Here is a 21,900-nt window from a genome sequence, read left to right on the forward strand (position 1 = left end):
TTCATTGGTGTTGCCGCAGCAACAAGGCACTGATTGGAGGGTCACAGACCATAATACAGTGCAGATACAAATTATTCAGAATACAGCGTTCATATGTTCAACAATATGAAATTTAGTCTAAGGTGATTTAAAATGAAACCAAATTTATTTTGGATGTTTACAACGGCAGAATACTATGCGCAGAGAACTTTGAGATGCGTAAACGCCACTTTGAGATGCGTAAACGCTATTAATAGGTGCGTAAACGCTATTTCCAAAATTCCAGAGGTGCATAAACGGCGTTTACGTGCGTTTACCCTCCACTACAGCCCTGGTCATGCCCCAGGATGTTGGTAGTTCTGCACTGTGATAGGTCAGCTGGTAGTTCTTCACTGTGATAGGTCAGCTGGTAGTTCTGCACTGTGATAGGTCAGCTGGTAGTTCTGCACTGTGATAGGTCAGCTGGTAGTTCTGCACTGTGATAGGTCAGCTGGTAGTTCTGCACTGTGATAGGTCAGCTGGTAGTTCTGCTCTGTGATAGGTCAGCTGGTAGTTCTGCACTGTGATAGGTCAGCTGGTAGTTCTGCACTGTGATAGGTCAGCTGGTAGTTCTGCACTGTGATAGGTCAGCTGGTAGTTCTGCACTGTGATAGGTCAGCTGGTAGTTCTGCACTGTGATAGGTTAGCTGGTAGTTCTTCACTGTGATAGGTCAGCTGGTAGTTCTGCACTGTGATAGGTCAGATAGGTAGTTCTGCACTGTGATAGGTCAGCTGGTAGTTCTGCACTGTGATAGGTCAGCTGGTAGTTCTGCACTGTGATAGGTCAGCTGGTAGTTCTTCACTGTGATAGGTCAGCTGGTAGTTCTGCACTGTGATAGGTCAGGACAGCCTCAGAGGGAGGTAATGATGTTTGTGTGTCCTGCTCCCATCCTTACCTGGCTTGACTGCCACACACCCTCCTCCAGCCACTGAACATTTGCACCATAATGTCTTTTTACATGCGTCCGGCATCTCTATAAGAGGGTATGTCCGTCCGTCCGTCCGTCGGTCTGTCGGTCTGTCGGTCTGTCGGTCGGTCTGTCGGTCGGTCGGTCGGTCGGTCGGTCGGTCTGAAACGCCTGTCTGAAACGCATTCTTTCAATTGTAATTCCCTCCTGTGTCCACAAGGTGGCAGAGTTGAGTTGACGCATCTTGTTGTCCGCTCGGACTTGTTAATACTGTATCCACTTTACTGCCTTACCTGTATTGATTGTACTTTCCTACCTCATTCACTTGATTTCACTTGTTACCACCAGTTTACTTTCACCTGCACTTTATATACTTATCATACCTCGCTCTTACCTCAATTGCTGCTATTCAATTCTGTTTATATTACAATTCTGTTTCATATTCTAACTCTTACTGTACAAATCGTATTTATTCACTTAGTCCACCCTACACTTGCACATACTCTGCACTTTTATTGCTATTTTGCACGTACTGGTTAGATGCTAAACTGCATTTCGTTGTGTCAGTACTTGTACTCTGTGCAATGACAATAAAGTTGAATCTAATCTAATCTAATCTAATCTTACTTCCTGCCTCGCGTCAGGCTCTTCAGTGGTGAGGAAGAGGAGGAGGAGGAGCAGCCGCCTCTGGAGGAAGAGCCCATGGGCGGGGGACAGACCTACGCAGCCACCCTCGCCATGCCCGCCACGCTTGCCTGCATGGAGCAGCCAACCTCCGCCAGCCTCACAGGTGTGTGTGTGTGTGTGTGTGTGTGTGTGTGTGTGTGTGTGTGTGTGTGTGTGTGTACCTATCCTACTCAGAACTTGGGTGATAAGATCCTCTCTAATTGTAGGTTACTCAGAAGTTGGGTGTGTCTGTGTGTGTGTGTGTGTGTGTGTGTGTGTACCTTTCCTACTCAGAACTTGGGTGTTAAGATCTTCTCTTATTGTAGGTTACTCAGAAGATGGGTGTGTGTGTGTGTGTGTGTGTGTGTGTGTGTGTGTGTGTGTGTGTGTGTGTGTGTGTGTGTGTGTGTGTGTGTACCTATCCTACTCAGAACTTGGGTGATAAGATCCTCGCTAATTGTAGGTTACTCAGAAGATAGGTGTGTGTGTGTGTGTGTGTGTGTGTGTGTGTGTGTGTGTGTGTGTGTGTGTGTGTGTGTGTGTGTGTGTGTGTGTGTACCTATCCTACTCAGAACTTGGGTGATAAGATCCTCGCTAATTGTAGGTTACTCAGAAGATAGGTGTGTGTGTGTGTGTGTGTGTGTGTGTGTGTGTGTGTGTGTGTGTGTGTGTGTGTGTGTGTGTGTGTGTACCTATCCTACTCAGACCTTGGGTGTTAAGATCTTCTCTTATTGTAGGTTACTCAGAAGATGGAGGAGCCAAAAAGGGTGAGATCATCCCTGAACATGAGGTTGCTGCCGGAACCATCCGATTGGATGACGAGCAGGAGTTCCCACCAGTCAGCTCCCAGAGCAACTAACTCACCCTTAGCCAAACAACCAATCACATCCCAGTCTTGGGCCTATCTGAATTTTTGATGGTATTGACAGACCACTACCATTCTCAAAGACTGGCAAATTGTTAGGCCTAGGTAGCTAAAAACATGCAGTATTACGGAGAGACCACCACCATTTGGTGGGACAAAGAATTAAGTGTCGCCCATATACAGTATATAGGCAATATGATCATAGATATAGGCAATATGACCATAGATATCGGCAAGATGACCATACATATAGGCAAGATGACCAGTACAACTACATCTGGCATGGTGACATTGACAAAGGAATCCTTTGTAGTTTGAAATTCAGTTTTGGTATGCACTATTTATAATTCATTATTTATGACAAACCATTTTAGGGAAACTATTGGCCCTTGGAAAGGGATCCTTAATGTTGGTTTTCATGAGCAGTGGCTAAGACTAAGGCTAGCATGTCAGAGGTGCTTAAAGCCATTTTGATTCCTCGTTTTAGGGAGGGAGAGAGAAAGAGGATCCATGTTTTCTCACCAGTGTCCCATATTGAACACTGGTAATAAGATGTATGGACACAAGGTGAGTCATCACTACTAAAAACAAATTGCTGCCAAATAGTGAGCCATTTTTAAAGTGCTTAGATATTTACAAAAGGGTGAAAAGCATCCCAATCCTTGGAATGATTTACTTGAGTTTAAGTCTGGAGGAACACACACAGACTTTGAGAGTGCATTTCTTATTTTACATTAAGCAAAAAGTGTATTTGTCTGCGCCTGATAAAAGAGATCGCTGAAACTTCAGGCATTGTACACAGCATGTAAAGTAACAAAAATAATTCTCAAGATCTGGGGTAAGTCCTACTGATTTCAAGTGCTTAGATATTTACTTACGAATCTCCTACAAACACAGATTGGCAAACCTGTTACTGTTTGAGACTCTTGGCACGCTTCTGCCCCAATGGATCTAATTTAAGAAGCAGTTCCTTGATTTTTCTCTATCATGAGAAATGAAGAATATGGATGCTGGCTTGACTTTCGATTTGAGAGTGTGTATGTGTGTGTGTGTGTGTGTGTGTGTGTGTGTGGGTGTGTGTGGGTGTGAGTTGATCTTGCATGCTTCTTATAGTCTCCACTAGGAGACAGATATGTATCATTTTTTTGTTATTTTTTTTTTTTTAAATGGAAAGTAAATTGAAATCTTGGATATCAACACTATATACACCAACAGGGCCAGTGAAAGAGGGGGCAGTGTGGTGTCGACCTTTAACTTCATCTTGGAGAATTTACATGTCAAGATCATGAACACATTATAGTGTTGTAACTGTGGACATTAACTCATATTTCAAATATGTTCTAGTTATATGTATGTATGCAGTATGCTGGCAAGACCAAAACAAAAACATTTAAACTGTGTAGACTTCATAATTTCAAATACTGCACACAACTAACACATACTGTGAAAACTGTATTATGTATTAGATTGTGATCAAGTTTTTTTTTTTCACACTTTAGGCTCTGGACATGAAACCATATCAGTGGTACATTTGTCTCAATGACAACCATAGTAATGTGAGAACATATAGTTGGCCAGAGAACTTGTGTACGTGGATTCTGCCATGTGCAGTTACATAAAGAGCCCACTAGGGCGCGCTACAGCTTCAGTTACAAATCTTCAGGCTCGTCATTTCTAGAACTATCATAACATATGAGCTGCTAGACTTATTGTAAACTGCTTTCTGAGAACATTTTGACCAGCTGTCTAGGTATGTGTAAGATATAATGCCAGTGCAATAGGTCTTTCTGTGGAGTGCAATATGTAACATTTTAATGCTTTTCTGTTGTAGACAGCACCATAGAAACAATGGTGATGGTATTCAATACCAATGTCATAATTCTTCATATGGAACCGATAATACCAAATTGTTGTACTTCATCCCCGATGCGCTCGTCTTTATATGCAATTTCTGTTCTCTTCACGTTTATTTTACCGCCCGTGTATGTTTTTGTATGTGCCTACTTTGAAATATTTTGTGTGTGTGAATGAGTTTATTTGTATGTTAACAGGAGGGCAGAACAAGTACAAGAATAAATATACGTTTGCATTAACGAGGCCTGGTTTTAAATTGTTTTCAAACATTTGAATTGGTTTATTTATTTGTTAGTTGGTTACAGTTATAGTTATAACTATCATTAAATTGCCAATATTTTAGTATTAGCTGTGTTGAGATTACTCAACATGCATATTTACGCTGACTGAATACCCCAGATATGGATATCCAGTTAAATACATTCACATCAGTGAGTGGATGCAGTTGTCTGCGTTCTACCATAATATCATGAATCAGAAAACATACGGACAGAAGATTGCAAGCAACCTTTCCATTCCTTTACAGCAGTGGGCGGTAATGTGCTGAACAACACCAACGAAGAAACAGGTTTTATTGTGGTGTTCACTGCGAGTTCTTAGATTTATTGTCCTGTTTTGACACCAAAAAGATAGCAGTATGGCTTTTCAATGTCAGAGGGATTGCTACATGCAGGAGGTAACTAAGTACAACTGTTTTAATTGTAACAGTGATTTAAAAAAAAGGCGTTGCCATTTCTCAAAGGTTCTGTGATAATGCATGCTAGCCGACATAGCAAGTTGTTAACGTAAGCCTATAAAAAAGTCACAAACCATTTGTCTTCATAATTTTCTTTTGTCAACTGCTTTGACAACCTCGAAGATTATGTGCAATTATTTATGTGATCAACGAAACACATGTTGTTTTCACGATCCGAGTGCCTACCTTAAAGTAGAAGAATGAAATGGAAAATGAAAATGACAGCTGAACCTTTACCGTTACCACTTCTATAACACCACGCTGAAGTTAGCTCAACATTCTCCGCCAGTTCTCCATAACTTTTGTTTCTACCTTCAAAACTGATAAGTGGCAACTGGCCGACCGCATGGCTCCTTCCACTAACTCCCTCATGAAGTGTAGCGGTAAAAAGTGCCATCTAGCTCAGTTTTGTAAGGTGGAATCCAAATGTAAAGAGAACCGACAGCAAGTGTTAAGCTAACGTCAGCGTCGCTTCAACAGTAGTGAAGTATGTCCTTGAATGGACCTGTTGAAGTTGGTAAAGTCACTGACATTTCGTTCATCCTTCCTGCAGTTTTCTACTTCGGTGGTGTCCTGCTCGGAGGCAGAGCTGCAACTCGAGAACAACGGGAAGAAAGAGAAAGTGAAGGGCTACAATGTCAAGCTGAAAGACACTATTCTCTTCCCCGAAGGAGGGGGTCAGGTAAAGACCCGTAGCATTAGTCCAAACACCAACCCTGTCATCAAAGACAGAAGTTCAACTTATGTCTGCTCTGAACCTCTTTCAGTCACAACAATGTGCTGTTTTACACTGAAATTCAAATTTAGACTTAGTTTAAGGGCAGAGAAGCTTGATTGTTTGCCTACTGCACGTATAAGGTATAAACACCAAATTATAGGAAAACAAAATGCTTTGTATCAGATTAATGGTCATGGAAACAAACGACGAGATTGATAAATATCACTGATTGTGTGATATATTATATTATGACTTTATGATGTATTATATTATGATTTCATGATATATTATATTATGATTTATGATAAATGACACTAATTTTATAATATATTATATTATGATTTTATGATAAATGACACTGATTTTATAATATATTATATTATGATTTTATGATAAATGACACTGATTTTATAATATATTATATTATGATTTTATGATAAATGACACTGATTTTATAATATATTATATTATGATTTTATGATAAATGACACTGATTTTATGATAAATTATATTTTCCTCCAGCCAGATGACCGAGGGACCATCGGGGGGGTGTCTGTGCTGCGTGTGCTCAGACAGGGACCTGAGGCGGTGCACTTTGTGGACGCGCCCCTGGAGGAGGGTCAGGAGGTGCAGCTGACGGTCGACTGGGGGAGGAGGTTCGACCACATGCAGCAGCACTCAGGTGACTCCTGCCACTCGTGTGTGTGTGTGTGTGTGTGTGTGTGTGTGTGTGTGTGTGTGTGTGTGTGTGTGTGTGTGTGTGTGTGTGTGTGTGTGTGTGTGTGTGTGTGTGTGTGACCACATGCAGCAGCACTCAGGTGAGGTGACCCCTGGCGCTCGTCTACTCGTGTGTGTGTGTGTGTGTGTGTGTGTGTGTGTGTGCGCGTGCCACATGCAGCAGCACTCGGGTGAGGTGACTCCTGCTGCTCGTCTACTCGTGTGCGTGTGTGCGTGCGTGTGTACGTGCGTGCGTGCGTGCGTGTGTGACCACATGCAGCAGCACTCAGGTGACTCCTGGCGGCTCCGCTCGACTACTCTGGGCTACAAACGCAGGGCAGGCCAACAGTCGTAGATTTGACAGCATTTCCCTCTGAAGCTGGACTGAGTCCATTGTTCCGATAGCCACTGTGTGAGAGTTCACAAGGAGTGTGTTCTCACTTTGGAAATGTCTCAGACTTTGTGCTATTCTATCTGAGGCTATGGCCCAGCACTGACTATGGCGGCATTCGAAAAAAGACAGGTTTCTTTCTCTGTTCAAATGTTACTCGTGTTAAAGTGTCTGACAGAGATGAAATAGGCTGATCTTCAGTGAGGAAACACAGTCTTGGGCAAGTGAGGGAGTATCACTGCACGATAAAGTTCTCAAGGTTTCGAAAAAAGGCTCCTCATCCTTTTTCTTTGTTTTTCCTCAGGGCAACATCTGGTCACAGCGGTGGCTGAAACCATGTTCGGATATAAAACCACGTCATGGTGAGTCTCTGAGCCAAAATGGAAGCAGTTATTCACTTCAAGCAATCTTCAAAAATCTACAGTAGGATCAATCTCAGTCTTGTATAACGTGCCATAGTTCAAACCTCAGATGCCTTCATAAACAAGGTTTATTTATCGCAAAGCCTTCAGAAAACAAGGGTTCTTGACCATTGCTGTGCCTTCAGAAACAAGGGTTCTTGATTATTGCCTTCAAGGAGCCTGTTTGGCTCTGTTTGGCTGTACTTATTCTGTTGCACTGTTTGTTTTGTATTGTGTTGTAATGTGTATTTTGTGTAAGCACTCTGAGAGCCACTTTACCAAGTCAAATTCTGATTCTGATTCTGATTCTGTTTGGCGGTGTCACAGGGAGCAACCTGATTCTGATTCTGATTCTGGTTCTGATTCTGTGTGTCACAGGGAGCTGGGACGGCAGCGGAGCAGTATAGAGCTAGATACGCCGACGGTGAAGCCAGGAGAGATGGAGGCTCTGGAGGCCGCCGTCAACCAGAGGATCCGAGACAACCTCCCAGTCACCGTCCAGCTTCTCTCCCTCGATGACCCCGCCCTGGAAAAGGTGGGTTCTGCTGAATTCTACCGCCCTAGAAGGTTCTAGAAGGTTTGCGAAACATTTAAAGCTTTGCAAATGCATTTTTAGTATTTGGAGTAGTAGGAGGTGCTTGAATTACCCCACGCTGCTGCTGCTCTGGTTAGTGTGTGTGTGTGTGTGTGTGTGTGTGTGTGTGTGTGTGTCTGGTGTGTGTGTGTGTGTGTGTGTGTGTGTGTCTGGTGTGTGTGTGTGTGTGTGTGTGTGTGTGTGTGTGTGTGTGTGTGTGTGTGTGTGTGTGTGTGTGTGTGTGTGTGTGTGTGTTTTTAGTTTTTTTTGTAGTAGAAGGTGCTTGCCTTTTGTAGTTCTGTTCAGTGCTCATATTATTTGAAGTAGGCTCTTTTAATCCTGCCTCACTTATAGGAAGTGATCAGTATGTGATGAGTGTTCAGGAACCCCTCGTGTGTGTGTGTGTGTGTGTGTCTGTGTGTGTGTGTGTGTGTGTGTGTGTGTGTGTGTGTGTGTGTGTAGGTAAGGAGTCGCGGTCTCCCAGACGACCTTGCTGGCCCAATCAGGATCATCGACATTGAAGGAGTGGACACCAACATGTGCTGTGGAACTCATGTGTCCAACCTCAGCCACCTACAGGTCTCTACTCCGTGTGTGTGTGTGTGTGTGTGTGTGTGTGTGTGTGTGTGTGCTGCGGAACTCATGTGTCCAACCTCAGCCACCTACAGGTCTCTACTCCGTGTGTGTGTGTGTGTGTGTGTGTGTGTGTGTGTGTGTGTGTGCTGCGGAACTCATGTGTCCAACCTCAGCCACCTACAGGTCTCTACTCCGTGTGTGTGTGTGTGTGTGTGTGTGTGTGTGTGTGTGTGTGTGTGCTGCGGAACTCATGTGTCCAACCTCAGCCACCTACAGGTCTCTACACCGTGTGTGTGTGTGTGTGTGTGTGTGTGTGTGTGTGTGTGTGTGTGTGTGTGTGTGCTGTGGAACTCATGTGTCCAACCTCAGCCACCTACGTGCGTGCGTGCTCACCAACACAGCTACGCTAATAACACACACACACACACACACACACACACACACACACACACACACACTCACTTCAGGTCTCTGCACTCGTCCTCACCCTTATGGTTCACCCCTCACCACTCAACACAGCTACGCTAATAAAATCAGCTATGCTAATAAAAAAGACACATTTTAAAGGATTTGTTCATGGAAATCCGTTTCATGACCTGTAAGACATGGTTGTCCCTCAGTGATGATGTCACCAGATTTTTGTCCCATAGAGGTCTGTGGGTGTCTTAAAGTCCTGTGGTTGCCCTTGTTGTTGTTATTGCTGTTGTTATTGTTGTAGGTGATTAAAGTCCGTTGGTTGCCTTGTTGTGGTAGGTGATTAAGATTCTGGGAACGGAGAAAGGAAAGAAGAGCAAAACCAACTTGAGCTTCTTGGCTGGGAGTCGAGTCCTTAAGTACGCAGAGAAAAGCCACAGCATTGAGAAATCACTGGTGGGCCTCTTGAAGTGAGTAGTGTTGGAACAATCACAACTCCCTCTCTCACACACACACACACTCACACACACACTCACACTCACACACTCACTCACTCACCCAGAGAGGAATTTGTGAGACCTTGATTTGTTAGTCAGTTGAAGACCCTCCTAGTCAGGATAGGCCTCAGTGTTCAGATTCAACCTCAGTGTTCAGATTCACACTCAGTGTTCAGATTCACCCTCAGTGTTCACATTCACCCTCAGTGTTCAGATTCACACTCAGTGTTCAGATTCACCCTCAGTGTTCACATACACCCTCAGTGTTCAGATTCACACTCAGTGTTCAGATTCACCCTCAGTGTTCAGATTCACCCTCAGTGTTCAGATTCAACCTCAGTGTTCAGATTCACACTCAGTGTTCAGATTCACCCTCAGTGTTCACATTCACCCTCAGTGTTCAGATTCACACTCAGTGTTCAGATTCACCCTCAGTGTTCACATTCACCCTCAGTGTTCAGATTCACCCTCAGTGTTCAGATTCACACTCAGTGTTCACATTCACCCTCAGTGTTCACATTCACCCTCAGTGTTCAGATTCACACTCAGTGTTCAGATTCACCCTCAGTGTTCAAATTCACACTCAGTGTTCAGATTCACCCTCAGTGTTCACATTCACCCTCAGTGTTCAGATTCACCCTCAGTTTTCACATTCACCCTCAGTGTTCACATTCACACTCAGTGTTCACATTCACCCTCAGTGTTCAGATTCACCCTCAGTGTTCAGATTCACCCTCAGTGTTCACATTCACCCTCCTAGTCAGGATAGGACACAGTGTTCAGATTCACCCTCAGTCACACACACACACACACACACACACACACACACACACTCACTCACTCACTCAGTGATCAGTTTCACCCTCTAGCCAGGAAAGGACTCAGTGTTCACTCAGTGTTCCCTCGGCTCACACACCTTCCCCATGCTTGTGTGTCAGGACACACACACACACACACACACACACACACACACACACACACAGCCTCGGCTCTCACACCTCTCCCATGCTTCTGTGTCAGGACACACACACACACACACACACACACACACACCCTCGGCTCACACACCTCTCCCATGCTTCTGTGTCAGGACACACACACACACACACACACACACACACACCCTCGGCTCACACACCTCTCCCATGCTTCTGTGTCAGGACACACACACACACACACACACACACACACACACACACACACCCTCGGCTCACACACCTCTCCCATGCTTCTGTGTCAGGACACACACACACACACACACACACACACACACACACCCTCGGCTCACACACCTCTCCCATGCTTGTGTGTCAGGACAGGCTCAGAGGAGCACGTTGAAGCCATGGACAACACACACACACACACACACACACACCCTCGGCTCACACACCTCTCCCATGCTTCTGTGTCAGGACACACACACACACACACACACACACACACACACGCACACGCTCACACACCTTTCCCATGCTTCTGTGTCAGGACACACACACACACACACACACACACACACACACACACACACCATCGGCTCACACACCTCTCCCATGCTTGTGTGTCAGGACAGGCTCAGAGGAGCACGTTGAAGCCGTGGACAAGCTCCAGAAGACCGTCAAACGCCTACAGAAGGTATTGATTCATGATTAATGATTGATTCATGACTAATGATCCTATTTCCTATCCTATCCTAAGCATCCTATTTCTCACTACATGGCGTTTTATAAGTCTGTCAGTGTCTTTGAATGCATTGACAAGCAAGTTTCATAATGTGCATGTGATTTGTAATTTTGTCACAAGCTAGTGGTTTCATGTAAATTTGCTTTTACATGTATATATATATAAGCACACACACACACACACAGTGGCAGTCTATAATTCATGCCATGATCGATATCTGAAACCATATCTGTAATCATGACAGCTTGTGTAGTAACTTTGTTCCTTTGTGTTTCTCTGCAGAGCAACCTCACTCTTCTCAGAGACATGGCGGTTCTCATTGCACAGAGTTTCAAGAACAATCCGGAAGGAGGCAATTTCTTCAGTGTGCACAAGTAGGCAAATGGTTTCCAGTCCAGTATTCAGTCTGTTTTTGTGTGAACATAATATATAATCCTCATGGAGACTGTTTCTCTATCGTTCCAGACTCTTAATATAATCTTTTCTGTTTTCTTCAGTAAGGATGGAGACAATGAGTTCATGAACACCATTGCCAATGAAATAGGCTTTGAGGTAAACAAAATATATATTATATATTTATTTGTTATAATACACTTTTGCCACCACCAACAACATTTTGAGTTTGAATGAACAGTTGTAAAGATCTTGGCCATTAGACACACTAGCCAGGAGTAAGTGAAAACAACTATTGATTACATAACAACAACAACAACAACAACAACAACAGCAATAACAATAACAACAAAGCTGGCACATTCTAACGAGGCAGTGGGGGAATTTCACAAAAGCAGTGAGCCAGTCAGTCAAATAACAGTACTGAATAAAACCTAGGTATCCCACCAGTCTGAAAAGCAAAGCCCCTTTTCAGGATTGATTTGGATAATTCTGCACATTTAAGTTTACTAAGGATGAAGGTAGTCTTCTGAGAATCTCGAAATATCCAATTTGCGTTTTGGAAAAGGAGCATTCAATGTGTTTCTAATCTGTGTTTTAAATTCAATTATAATACACATAGATGAAATCAAGCATTCTGATTGGTTGAAAGTAGGTCAAGGGGTGTACTGTATTGAGCCATAATGTACTGTACAGCTGTTTACATTTACCTGAGCGTTCCATATCAAATATTAAATAATAATGTAAAACTTTTAATCTCTTAATCTCTAATCTGCCCGGTAACCCAGCACACTACCATCTTCCTGACGGTGGGAGAGGAGAAGGGAGCCGGAATGTTCCTCCTAGCCGCCCCAACCTGTGTCGTGGACAGCATGGGAAAGCGGTAAGAAGCGTGGCGTCGTCCCTGTGCTGCACATTGGCACACACACACACACACACACACACACACACACACACACACACACACACTCACTCACTCACTCACTCAGTGTTCAGATTCACCCTCCTAGTCAGGATAGGACTCAGTGTTCACTCAGTGTTCCCTCGGCTCACACACCTCTCCCATGCTTCTGTGTCAGGACACACACACACACACACACACACACACACACACACACACACACTCACTCACTCACTCACTCAGTGTTCAGATTCACCCTCCTAGTCAGGATAGGACTCAGTGTTCACTCAGTGTTCCCTCGGCTCACACACCTCTCCCATGCTTCTGTGTCAGGACACACACACACACACACACACACACACACATACACACACACACAGCATGGGAAAGCGGTAAGAAGCACGGCGTCGTCCCTGTGCTGCACGTTGGTCACACACACACACACACACACACACACACACACACACAGCATGGGAAAGCGGTAAGAATCATGGCGGCGTACCTGTGCTGCCCGTTGGCACACAGCGTGGCTCTGAAATGGTGCACGACTCAATTGTGTCACTAGGTGGCGGAGTTTAACCAGTAGTTCATCAGTTAGGGCATAACCTATATACAGTATATATATACATGGGGGAACTTCTGGAGGAGTCCTGCCCTCAAATCAGTCCTTCATTTCTAGGTTGTTTATCAGTAGAAGTTGGGTCCTCAATGCTAGTCAGGGCCAGACTCTGTCAGTCAGTGCAGTCAACAATTCTAATCCAGTCCTTTTTTTTTGGTCAAATTCAGGGAATTGCTCACGGTCCTCTAGCTGTCTGTTCTGTGTGTGTGCAAAAAACTCTGATGTTTGTAAACAATACTGGCTCTGTAAATGGTGTGTGTGTCTGCTAAATGACTAAAATGTAGTGTGTGTGAGTGTGAGTGTGAGTGTGTGTGAGTGTGTGTGTGTGTGTGTGTGTGTGTGTGTGTGTGTGTGTGTGTGTGTGTGTGTGTGTGTGTGTGTGAGTGTGTGTTTGTGTGTGAGTGTGTATGTGTGTGTGTGTGTCTGCTAAATGACTAAAGTGTAATGTGTGTGTGTGTGTGTGTGTGTGTGTGTGTGTGTGTGTGTGTGTGTGTGTGTGTGTGTGTGTGTGTGTGTGTGTGTGTGTGTGTGTGTGTGTGTGTGTGTGTGTGTGTGTGTGTGTGTGTGTGTGTGTGTGTGTGTGTGTGTGTGTGTCTGCTAAATGACTAAAGTGTAAACTGTGTCCTCTGCAGGGTTCTGGAGCTCCTGGAGGGGAAGGGGGCTGGCAAGAACGGCCGGCTGCAGGGGAAGGCAGGGTCCCTGGCCAAGAGGGCCGAGGTGGAGAACCTACTGAGGGACCACTGCAGCCAGGCCAAGAGCGGCTAGGAGGAAGAGGATGGGAGGAGGAAGAAGAGAAGAGAGGAGAGGAGAAGAGAGGAGAGGAGAAGAGAGGAGAGGAGGAGGACTGCAGAAGAACTGAGGAGGAAGAGATTGCAGAGGAAAGAAGAGGTAGAGCAGCTGGTATGTCCAGCTGCTTCCCTGGTGACCTCTCCACCAGACAGACAGACAGACAGACAGACAGACAGACAGACAGACAGACAGACAGACAGACAGACAGACAGACAGACAGACAGACAGACAGACAGACAGGCAGACAGGCAGACAGACAGACAGACAGACAGACAGGTGACGGTCAGTACCAAAATCATCCACAGGGAAAAGAGGCACATCTGTAGTTGATTGAAGGCACTCATTTTTTTTTCTTTTTAGATGTGTCCAATATGTCATCGTATGTGCAATGTGTGTGTGTGTGTGTGTGTGTGTGTGTGTGTTTATGTCTGAGGGTGTCCAATGTGTGTGTATGTCTGAAGGTGTTCAAAATGTGAATATGGATTTTGGGAATCTGATAATGTGTATCAGAACATGATCAAGTGTTTAATTGTATATAGTGATTATTAAAATCTGTCTTAATGAAAATTGTGACTGCCTCTTGAACTCGCCTCTGCTACAGAAGTATAAATAGTCAGGAAAAACAGATGTGTGTGTGTGTGTGTGTGTGTGTGTGTGTGTGTGTGTGTGTGTGTGTGTGTGTGTGTGTGTTTGTGTGTGTGTGTGTGCACACAAGAGTGAGGTAACAATAAACCAGAACACAGTGCACAGTATAAGTTTTTACTAATATTTTATTACAAATAGCATGAAGGAATTTCAAAAATATAATTTGACAGAAACGGCATTTACAAAAAAATATGAAACATTTTTAATAGTCATTTGTGCTTTTTTTCTTAACCTTCCATAACGATATTTTACAATAAAAATGTTGAGCTTAGATGCCAAACCCAACATTGGACAATAAAACACTAAAAACAATAAAACGCTTAAAACAATAAAACACTTGTAATTAAATTACGTGTAATCATCTGCTGGACTTAAAATAGTCCTTCAATAGCCTGCTATGGCTTCAACAGTACATTCTTTAGCAAGTGTCACCTGAATGCCCTCAGCCATTATCCCTAACAGTCACTTTATGTTTAGAGAAAAAGTTGTTTAATAAATACATCTTTCTTAATATATATAGCTGTTTTTTTTTACTTTCTTTTATCATTCTGGATATGATGTAGCATTCTCTCTCTTGTACGTTGCTTTGGATAAAAGCGTCTGCTAAATGACTAAATGTGAATGTGAATGTGAAGCATTCTCTCTCTTGTACGTTGCTTTGGATAAAAGCGTCTGCTAAATGACTAAATGTAAATGTGAATGTGAAGCATTCTCTCTCTCTTGGACGTTGCTTTGGATAAAAGCGTCTGCTAAATGACTCAATGTAAATGTGAAGCACCGGTGAACACTGCGTTGACAATGTGATCTGGAGCAGTCCCTTGTTGCCATGGTTCCCCATCGAGCTTAGAGCTGCTTCTTGCTCTGCATGTTCATCAGCCCCGAGACGCAGTAAGGGATGATGCTGACGGTTGCCAGGGGAACGGTGGCGCTCTTGCAGAAGGAGAGCAGGTAGTAGAGGGCGGCCGTGTGGGTGGGGGGCTTGATGGAGTCAAACAGGTGCAGCAGGAGCAGGGATGCAATGATACATCCGGCCCTGTAGGTGGCGCCACTGTTCTTCTTGGCCTCGGTGTAGAGGGGCGAGTGCAGGCCCAGGCCCAGGCCGAAGAGGGTGCCCATGTTGCGCAGGAGGCTGGCGAAGGGCGTGCTGTCCATGTGCACCCAGGCGGGGTTGACACACCAGTGCTGGGCCTTCTCCAGGGTCCACAGCAGGTCCACACCCAGGGCCCTCAGCAGCAGGTAGAAGCCCACGGCGAAGGAGGTGAGGAAGAGGGTGATGCCGAAGTACTTCTTCAGGCTGACACTGTAGATCCACTGCATGCGGTTAAAGGCCTCAGCCACAGCGATGCCTACGAGGGACGGAATGTACGGTCAGTTCTACTGTTGGAACACTCTTGACTTATATGTCACATTCTATTATGTGTTACATTCTCTCTCGTGTCTCTCTGAATGTTAACTTATGTTCTACTCTACTTAATGTAGATTCTACTTCTGTGCTTCAGTTAGGTCATATCAAGCATTTCATACAATACATATGGTGGATTTCTGAAACTGAGATTAGGACTGACTGATTAGGACTATGGAGTTCATTTAATGCGTTCACTTTTGTTAATAGGGGATGATTCCCAGGCAAAGATCAATGTTAACTGCTTGCTTGCGCATCTCAAATGAAAAGTGACATTTAACTTCCCTAAAGGGACACGTATACAGCCTCAGAGTTGCTGCTGATATTTGTGAATATTAAACTTTATTAAACATTATTAATACTAATAGTTTAACTTCCCTAAAGGGACACGTATACAGCCTCAGAGTTGCTGCTGATATTTGTGAATATTAAACTTTATTAAACATTATTAATACTAATAGTTTAACTTCCCTAAAGGGACACGTATACAGCCTCAGAGTTGCTGCTGATATTTGTGAATATTAAACTTTATTAAACATTATTAATACTAATAGTTTAACTTCCCTAAAGGGACACGTATACAGCCTCAGAGTTGCTGCTGATATTTTTGAATATTAAACTTTATTAAACATTATTAATACTAATAGTTTAACTTCCCTAAAGGGACACGTATACAGCCTCAGAGTTGCTGCTGATATTTGTGAATATTAAACTTTATTAAACATTATTAATACTAATAGTTTAACTTCCCTAAAGGGACACGTATACAGCCTCAGAGTTGCTGCTGATATTTGTGAATATTAAACTTTATTAAACATTATTAATACTAATAGTTTAACTTCCCTAAAGGGACACGTATACAGCCTCAGAGTTGCTGCTGATATTTGTGAATATTAAACTTTATTAAACATTATTAATACTAATAGTTTAACTTCCCTAAAGGGACACGTATACAGCCTCAGAGTTGCTGCTGATATTTGTGAATATTAAACTTTATTAAACATTATTAATACTAATAGTTTAACTTCCCTAAAGGGACACGTATACAGCCTCAGTGTTGCTGCTGATATTTGTGAATATTAAACTTTATTAAACATTATTAATACTAATAGTTTAACTTCCCTAAAGGGACACGTATACAGCCTCAGTGTTGCTGCTGATATTTGTGAATATTAAACTTTATTAAACATTATTAATACTAATAGTTTAACTTCCCTAAAGGGACACGTATACAGCCTCAGTGTTGCTGCTGATATTTGTGAATATTAAACTTTATTAAACATTATTAATACTAATAGTTTAACTTCCCTAAAGGGACACGTATACAGCCTCAGAGTTGCTGCTGATATTTGTGAATATTAAACTTTATTAAACATTATTAATACTAATAGTTTAACTTCCCTAAAGGGACACGTATACAGCCTCAGAGTTGCTGCTGATATTTGTGAATATTAAACTTTATTAAACATTATTAATACTAATAGTTTAACTTCCCTAAAGGGACACGTATACAGCCTCAGAGTTGCTGCTGATATTTGTGAATATTAAACTTTATTAAACATTATTAATACTAATAGTTTAACTTCCCTAAAGGGACACGTATACAGCCTCAGAGTTGCTACTGATATTTGTGAGTATTAATATTTTAACTTCCCTAAAGGGACACGTATACAGCCTCAGAGTTGCTGCTGATATTTGTGAATATTAAACTTTATTAAACATTATTAATACTAATAGTTTAACTTCCCTAAAGGGACACGTATACAGCCTCAGAGAGTTGCTGCTGATATTTGTGAATATTAATATTTTAACTTCCCTAAAGGGACACGTATACAGCCTCAGAGTTGCTGCTGATATTTGTGAATATTAAACTTTATTAAACATTATTAATACTAATAGTTTAACTTCCCTAAAGGGACACGTATACAGCCTCAGAGAGTTGCTGCTGATGTTTGTGAATATTAATATTTTAACTTCCCTAAAGGGTCACGTATACAGCCTCAGGGTTGTTGCTAATAGCTCTAAATACTTAAAAGTTTATTTCTGAATACTAATAGTTTATTTTCAGTGCTGTGTCTCACCTGTGAAGACCCCAGCGACGACCTGGTGAGGGAAGTGAGCGGCGATGAAGACCCTGGAGAGGCACACGCACACCTGCACCGCCCAGAAGAAGGTCCACAGTGCCCCCCGCAGGTACCTGCAGGTCACAGCAGGGGAGAGAGAGCCAATGAGATCACAGAGCAGGGGAGAGTGAGCCAATGAGATCATAGAGCAAGGGAGAGTGAGCCAATGAGATCATAGAGCAAGGGAGAGTGAGCCAATGAGATCATAGAGCAAGGGAGAGTGAGCCAATGAGATCACAGAGCAGGGGAGAGTGAGCCAATGAGATCACAGAGCAGGGGAGAGTAATCGATCACAGAGCAGCGGAGAGTAATCGATCACAGATCAGGGGAAAGTGAGGAGCACAGAGCAGGGGAAAGTGAGGAGCACAGAGCAGGGGAGAGTGAGCCAATGAGATCACAGAGCAGGGGAGAGTAATCGATCACAGAGCAGCGGAGAGTAATCGATCACAGAGCAGCGGAGAGTGAGCGACTGGGAACCGTGGGGATGACTTAAGTATCACATATTTATCTTTGGTTGTGAAATGCACTAGGCTTTGCTAGTCTTTTTTTTATCAATAAGGCAGTGGAGAGTAGACAGCAGGCAAGTGGAAATATTGACTTTAAGCCCGGACGCAACGCTGGGTCCCTGTGGGCACTAGATGGTGTGAGGTGCTAATGCTAACACTAACGCTGCGCTACGGCTAACCCCCCCATGATGTCCTTTTTGAGATGCCCTCACATGCATATTTGTCTCAAATGTTATTCGATCAGATGGGATTGGTTCGTTGAGCAGTTAGTAGGTCTTGGTGCCCATGTGGTGGTTCAGATCTCTGAGATCAAATGTATATGTTTCACACGTTTCATTTTCAGTGAAAGACTGCGGTAGACTCACAGGCCCTTGGTGGACGATCTCTTCCTCTTCTTGTTGAGCATGTAGGTGAGGATTGACGTGACCATGGCGTAGTAGACTCCAGCTGCTCCCATGGCATGACCTGATGGACTTCCTGTAAGGACCACATCCATTGTTAGTACAAACAATGTTTTCAATTTTTCAAATTGTATTGTGTTTCTGAGGCACACAAAACAAACAAAATCTTCCCAATCTGGTAATCCATATCAAAACATAAATATCACAATCACAATTTGAATAAATAACACACAAAATGACATACATATCACATAATGTTAAATTCATACAATCTCTTTTACTATACATGAGCCTCAATCAATACAAGTTACCCCTATTATTCAGTCCCCACATTTTGTTTGTTTTGACATCACCATGTTTCGTTTTTATTGTTAGTATAAGCACATCCCTCAGACAGTGCTGTCCAGGTGCAGACTAAAGACTAACTAATGTCCTGTGCGCAGACGTGACAGTTGCGTAATGGTTGCCACGGTAACGGTCAAGATAAAGATAAACACACTGCCAAAACAAACTAACAATCATTCTTTGGAGAACGTCAGGGACGTTTTTGAGTTCAAATGACTCATCGCGTAAAAGATGCTAAAGATAGGTCAAAGAGTGCTGAGCTGTGCTGAAGCACCCCAGAGCGCTGAGAGTGAGCGCTGTGTTTGCTTTTCACACTCAAACTGTTGAAATGGAGAGAATGCAAGGAACACTTCAGAGAAGAGTGGAATGAGAATGAAACGAGAATGAAATGAGAGGGACAGAAAGAGAGAGAAAGGCACAATTGGAGAGAGAGATACAGACAAACAGAACAGATATAGAGAGAGAGGATGAGAAAGAGAAAGAGAAAGAGAGAGAGACAGAATGAGAGTGAGTGAGTGAGAGAGACAGAATGAGAGAGAAAGAGAGAGAATGAGAGAGAGATAATGAGAGAAAGACAGAATGAGAGAGAAAGAGAGAGAATGAGAGAGAGAATGAGAGAGAAAGAGAGAGAATGAGAGAGAGAGAGAATGAGAGAGATGGAGAGAGAATGAGAGTGAGTGAGAGAGAGAAAGAGAGAGAATGAGAGAGAAAGACAGATAATGAAAGAGAGAGAGAGAGAGAGAGAGAGAGAGGACACTACTGCGAGCGCACACACCTGGGCCGGTCTCACAGGTCATGGGGTACTGCTCGATGTGTGGTTTTGTGTCTGCGCTGAAGTAGCTGGTCTCATGCACCCACCAGTACGGCCGCTCTCCAAACAGGATCCTACAGGCACAGAAAGACAAACAAGTCAGTCGGGGACAAACACACAGCACCTATTCCAGCAGAGATAAGAAGAAAAACAGACAAACAGACAGGAGCAGAGAGCAAGGCTTTAAGAGTAACACTTTAAACAGAGCAGCAAGGCTTTAAGAGTAACACTTTAAACAGAGGAGCAAGGCTTTGAGAGTAACACTTTAAACAGAGGAGCAAGGCTTTGAGAGTAACACTTTAAACAGAGGAGCAAGGCTTTGAGAGTAACACTTTAAACAGAGGAGCAAGGCTTTGAGAGTAACACTTTAAACAGAGGAGCAAGGCTTTAAGAGTAACACTTTAAACAGAGGAGCAAGGCTTTAAGAGTAACACTTTAAACAGAGGAGCAAGGCTTTGAGAGTAACACTTTAAACAGAGGAGCAAGGCTTTGAGAGTAACACTTTAAACAGAGGAGCAAGGCTTTAAGAGTAACACTTTAAACAGAGGAGCAAGGCTTTGAGAGTAACACTTTAAACAGAGGAGCAAGGCTTTGAGAGTAACACTTTAAACAGAGGAGCAGAGAGGAAGGCTTTAAGAGTAACACTTTAAATAGAGGAGTAAGGCTTTAAGATAAATGCAGAAGACCAATGCATTGTAACTAAAAATCTAATTTTCTTGGATTAGTAATATTATTCTTTAGGACAACACATTAAATAGAAAAATATATATGTAAATAACTAATTACAACCATAATTTAAAAGTGATTCAAATATGCCAAAAATTGGTAAAAATATGCATTTTAAAATACATTTTCTAAATGTAATTTCTGAGAAATTATTATTTTATTGGAATATTAACACAACCCAAATATTCCAGTAATTCAGTAGTTCTCTACGTCTCTCTTCAGACATCTTGATTGTGTGAGTTTTTCAGCAGCTGCCCCTCACCATTTGAAGACCAAGTTGAGCCAGTCCCCGATGACGGCCACCCAGATGAGTTTGATGCCACACACACACACACACACACACACACACACACACACACACACACACACACACACACACACACACACACACACACACTCACACACACAGCATCTGCCCCTCACCATTTGAAGACCAAGTTGAGCCAGTCCCCGATGACGGCCACCCAGATGAGTTTGATCCCCACAGACTCCCGGAGGTGGAACCAGAGCGGGAAGAAGACGAAGAAGGTGTTCCTCAGGTCGGCCGCCCAGGACACCCACAGGAACAACCCCTGGGCCTCCTTGTAGTTGGTCTGCAGGTACTCTGTGGTGTGCACTCCATAGCCATGCATGGAATCCACCAGGGTCGTCATGACGGCGTGTCCAACGTTCTGTTGCCGGGGAAGAAAGGGGAAGAAAGAGTTCTCTTGTTGGAGCCTTGAGGGATGGAACACTGGTATCCCGAAGCCACCTATGACTTGTTTTTATAGCGGAGGACCCACTACCTGAACGCATGTTGCTAACGGTCTTTGGACCCTGCACATGCAATAAAAAAACACTCAGAGTGTGTGTGTGTGTGTGTTGGGGGGCGGGGGGAGTGAGACTACACAAACAAGTACATGAGGGAACTGATATAGGAGTGGCAGTGTTAATTTGTCATCCTTTTAACTTGACATATGCCACAGGAGGAGACCTCTGAGGCACGTTTCAGCTAACCTGACCCATTTTTATACCCTTGCAACTTTTTCTTCTTCTAAAATCCAAAAACATGAGTTGGACTGCCAGATCCAGATCTGATCTTAATTCAGGTAAATATAACTTGAATGAAATGAAATACAGTAAATAGAATCTGAATAGAATTAAATACAGTAAATAGAATCTGAATGGGATTAAATACAGTAAATAGAATCTGAATGGAATTAAATACAGTAAATAGAACTTGAA

The 21,900-nt window shown here is 43.2% G+C and overlaps 3 protein-coding genes across 4 annotated transcripts in view; 2 read left to right on the forward strand and 1 right to left on the reverse strand.

Annotated features, from left to right (window-relative positions):
* LOC308363103 (WD repeat domain phosphoinositide-interacting protein 1-like) overlaps positions 1–4,513 on the forward strand; it is a 15,446-nt gene extending 10,933 nt beyond the window's left edge. For both annotated transcript variants that reach the window (XM_080835876.1, XM_080835877.1), the window contains exons 11-12: positions 1,571–1,716; positions 2,330–4,513. In XM_080835876.1, the coding sequence (XP_080692002.1) occupies positions 1,571–1,716; positions 2,330–2,451 (268 nt within the window). In that variant the 3' untranslated portion in view covers positions 2,452–4,513. The remainder of the gene's footprint in view (positions 1–1,570; positions 1,717–2,329) is intronic.
* Positions 4,514–4,861: 348 nt separating this feature from the next.
* On the forward strand, positions 4,862–14,273 carry aarsd1 (alanyl-tRNA synthetase domain containing 1). The gene is made up of 12 exons (XM_080835255.1): positions 4,862–4,987; positions 5,601–5,729; positions 6,288–6,447; positions 7,178–7,235; positions 7,653–7,809; positions 8,311–8,427; positions 9,178–9,308; positions 10,901–10,967; positions 11,298–11,389; positions 11,513–11,567; positions 12,197–12,291; positions 13,561–14,273. Exons 1-12 carry the CDS (start codon positions 4,949–4,951, stop codon positions 13,691–13,693), a joined length of 1,233 nt encoding a protein of 410 aa, XP_080691381.1. The 5' UTR covers positions 4,862–4,948; the 3' UTR covers positions 13,694–14,273.
* Positions 14,274–15,205: 932 nt separating this feature from the next.
* LOC308363120 (glucose-6-phosphatase catalytic subunit 1-like) lies at positions 15,206–21,445 on the reverse strand (the record flags this gene model as incomplete). The annotated part of the gene is made up of 5 exons (XM_080835898.1): positions 21,100–21,445; positions 19,915–20,024; positions 18,759–18,870; positions 17,846–17,961; positions 15,206–15,708 (listed from the first exon to the last, which is right to left on the reverse strand). The coding sequence occupies exons 1-5, from the start codon at positions 21,327–21,329 to the stop codon at positions 15,206–15,208; spliced, it is 1,071 nt and encodes a 356-aa protein (XP_080692024.1). The 5' UTR covers positions 21,330–21,445.
* Between the last annotated feature and the right edge of the window lie 455 nt (positions 21,446–21,900).

This window comes from Sprattus sprattus (assembly GCF_963457725.1).
Source record: "Sprattus sprattus genome assembly, chromosome: 3".
NCBI lineage: Eukaryota > Metazoa > Chordata > Actinopteri > Clupeiformes > Clupeidae > Sprattus > Sprattus sprattus.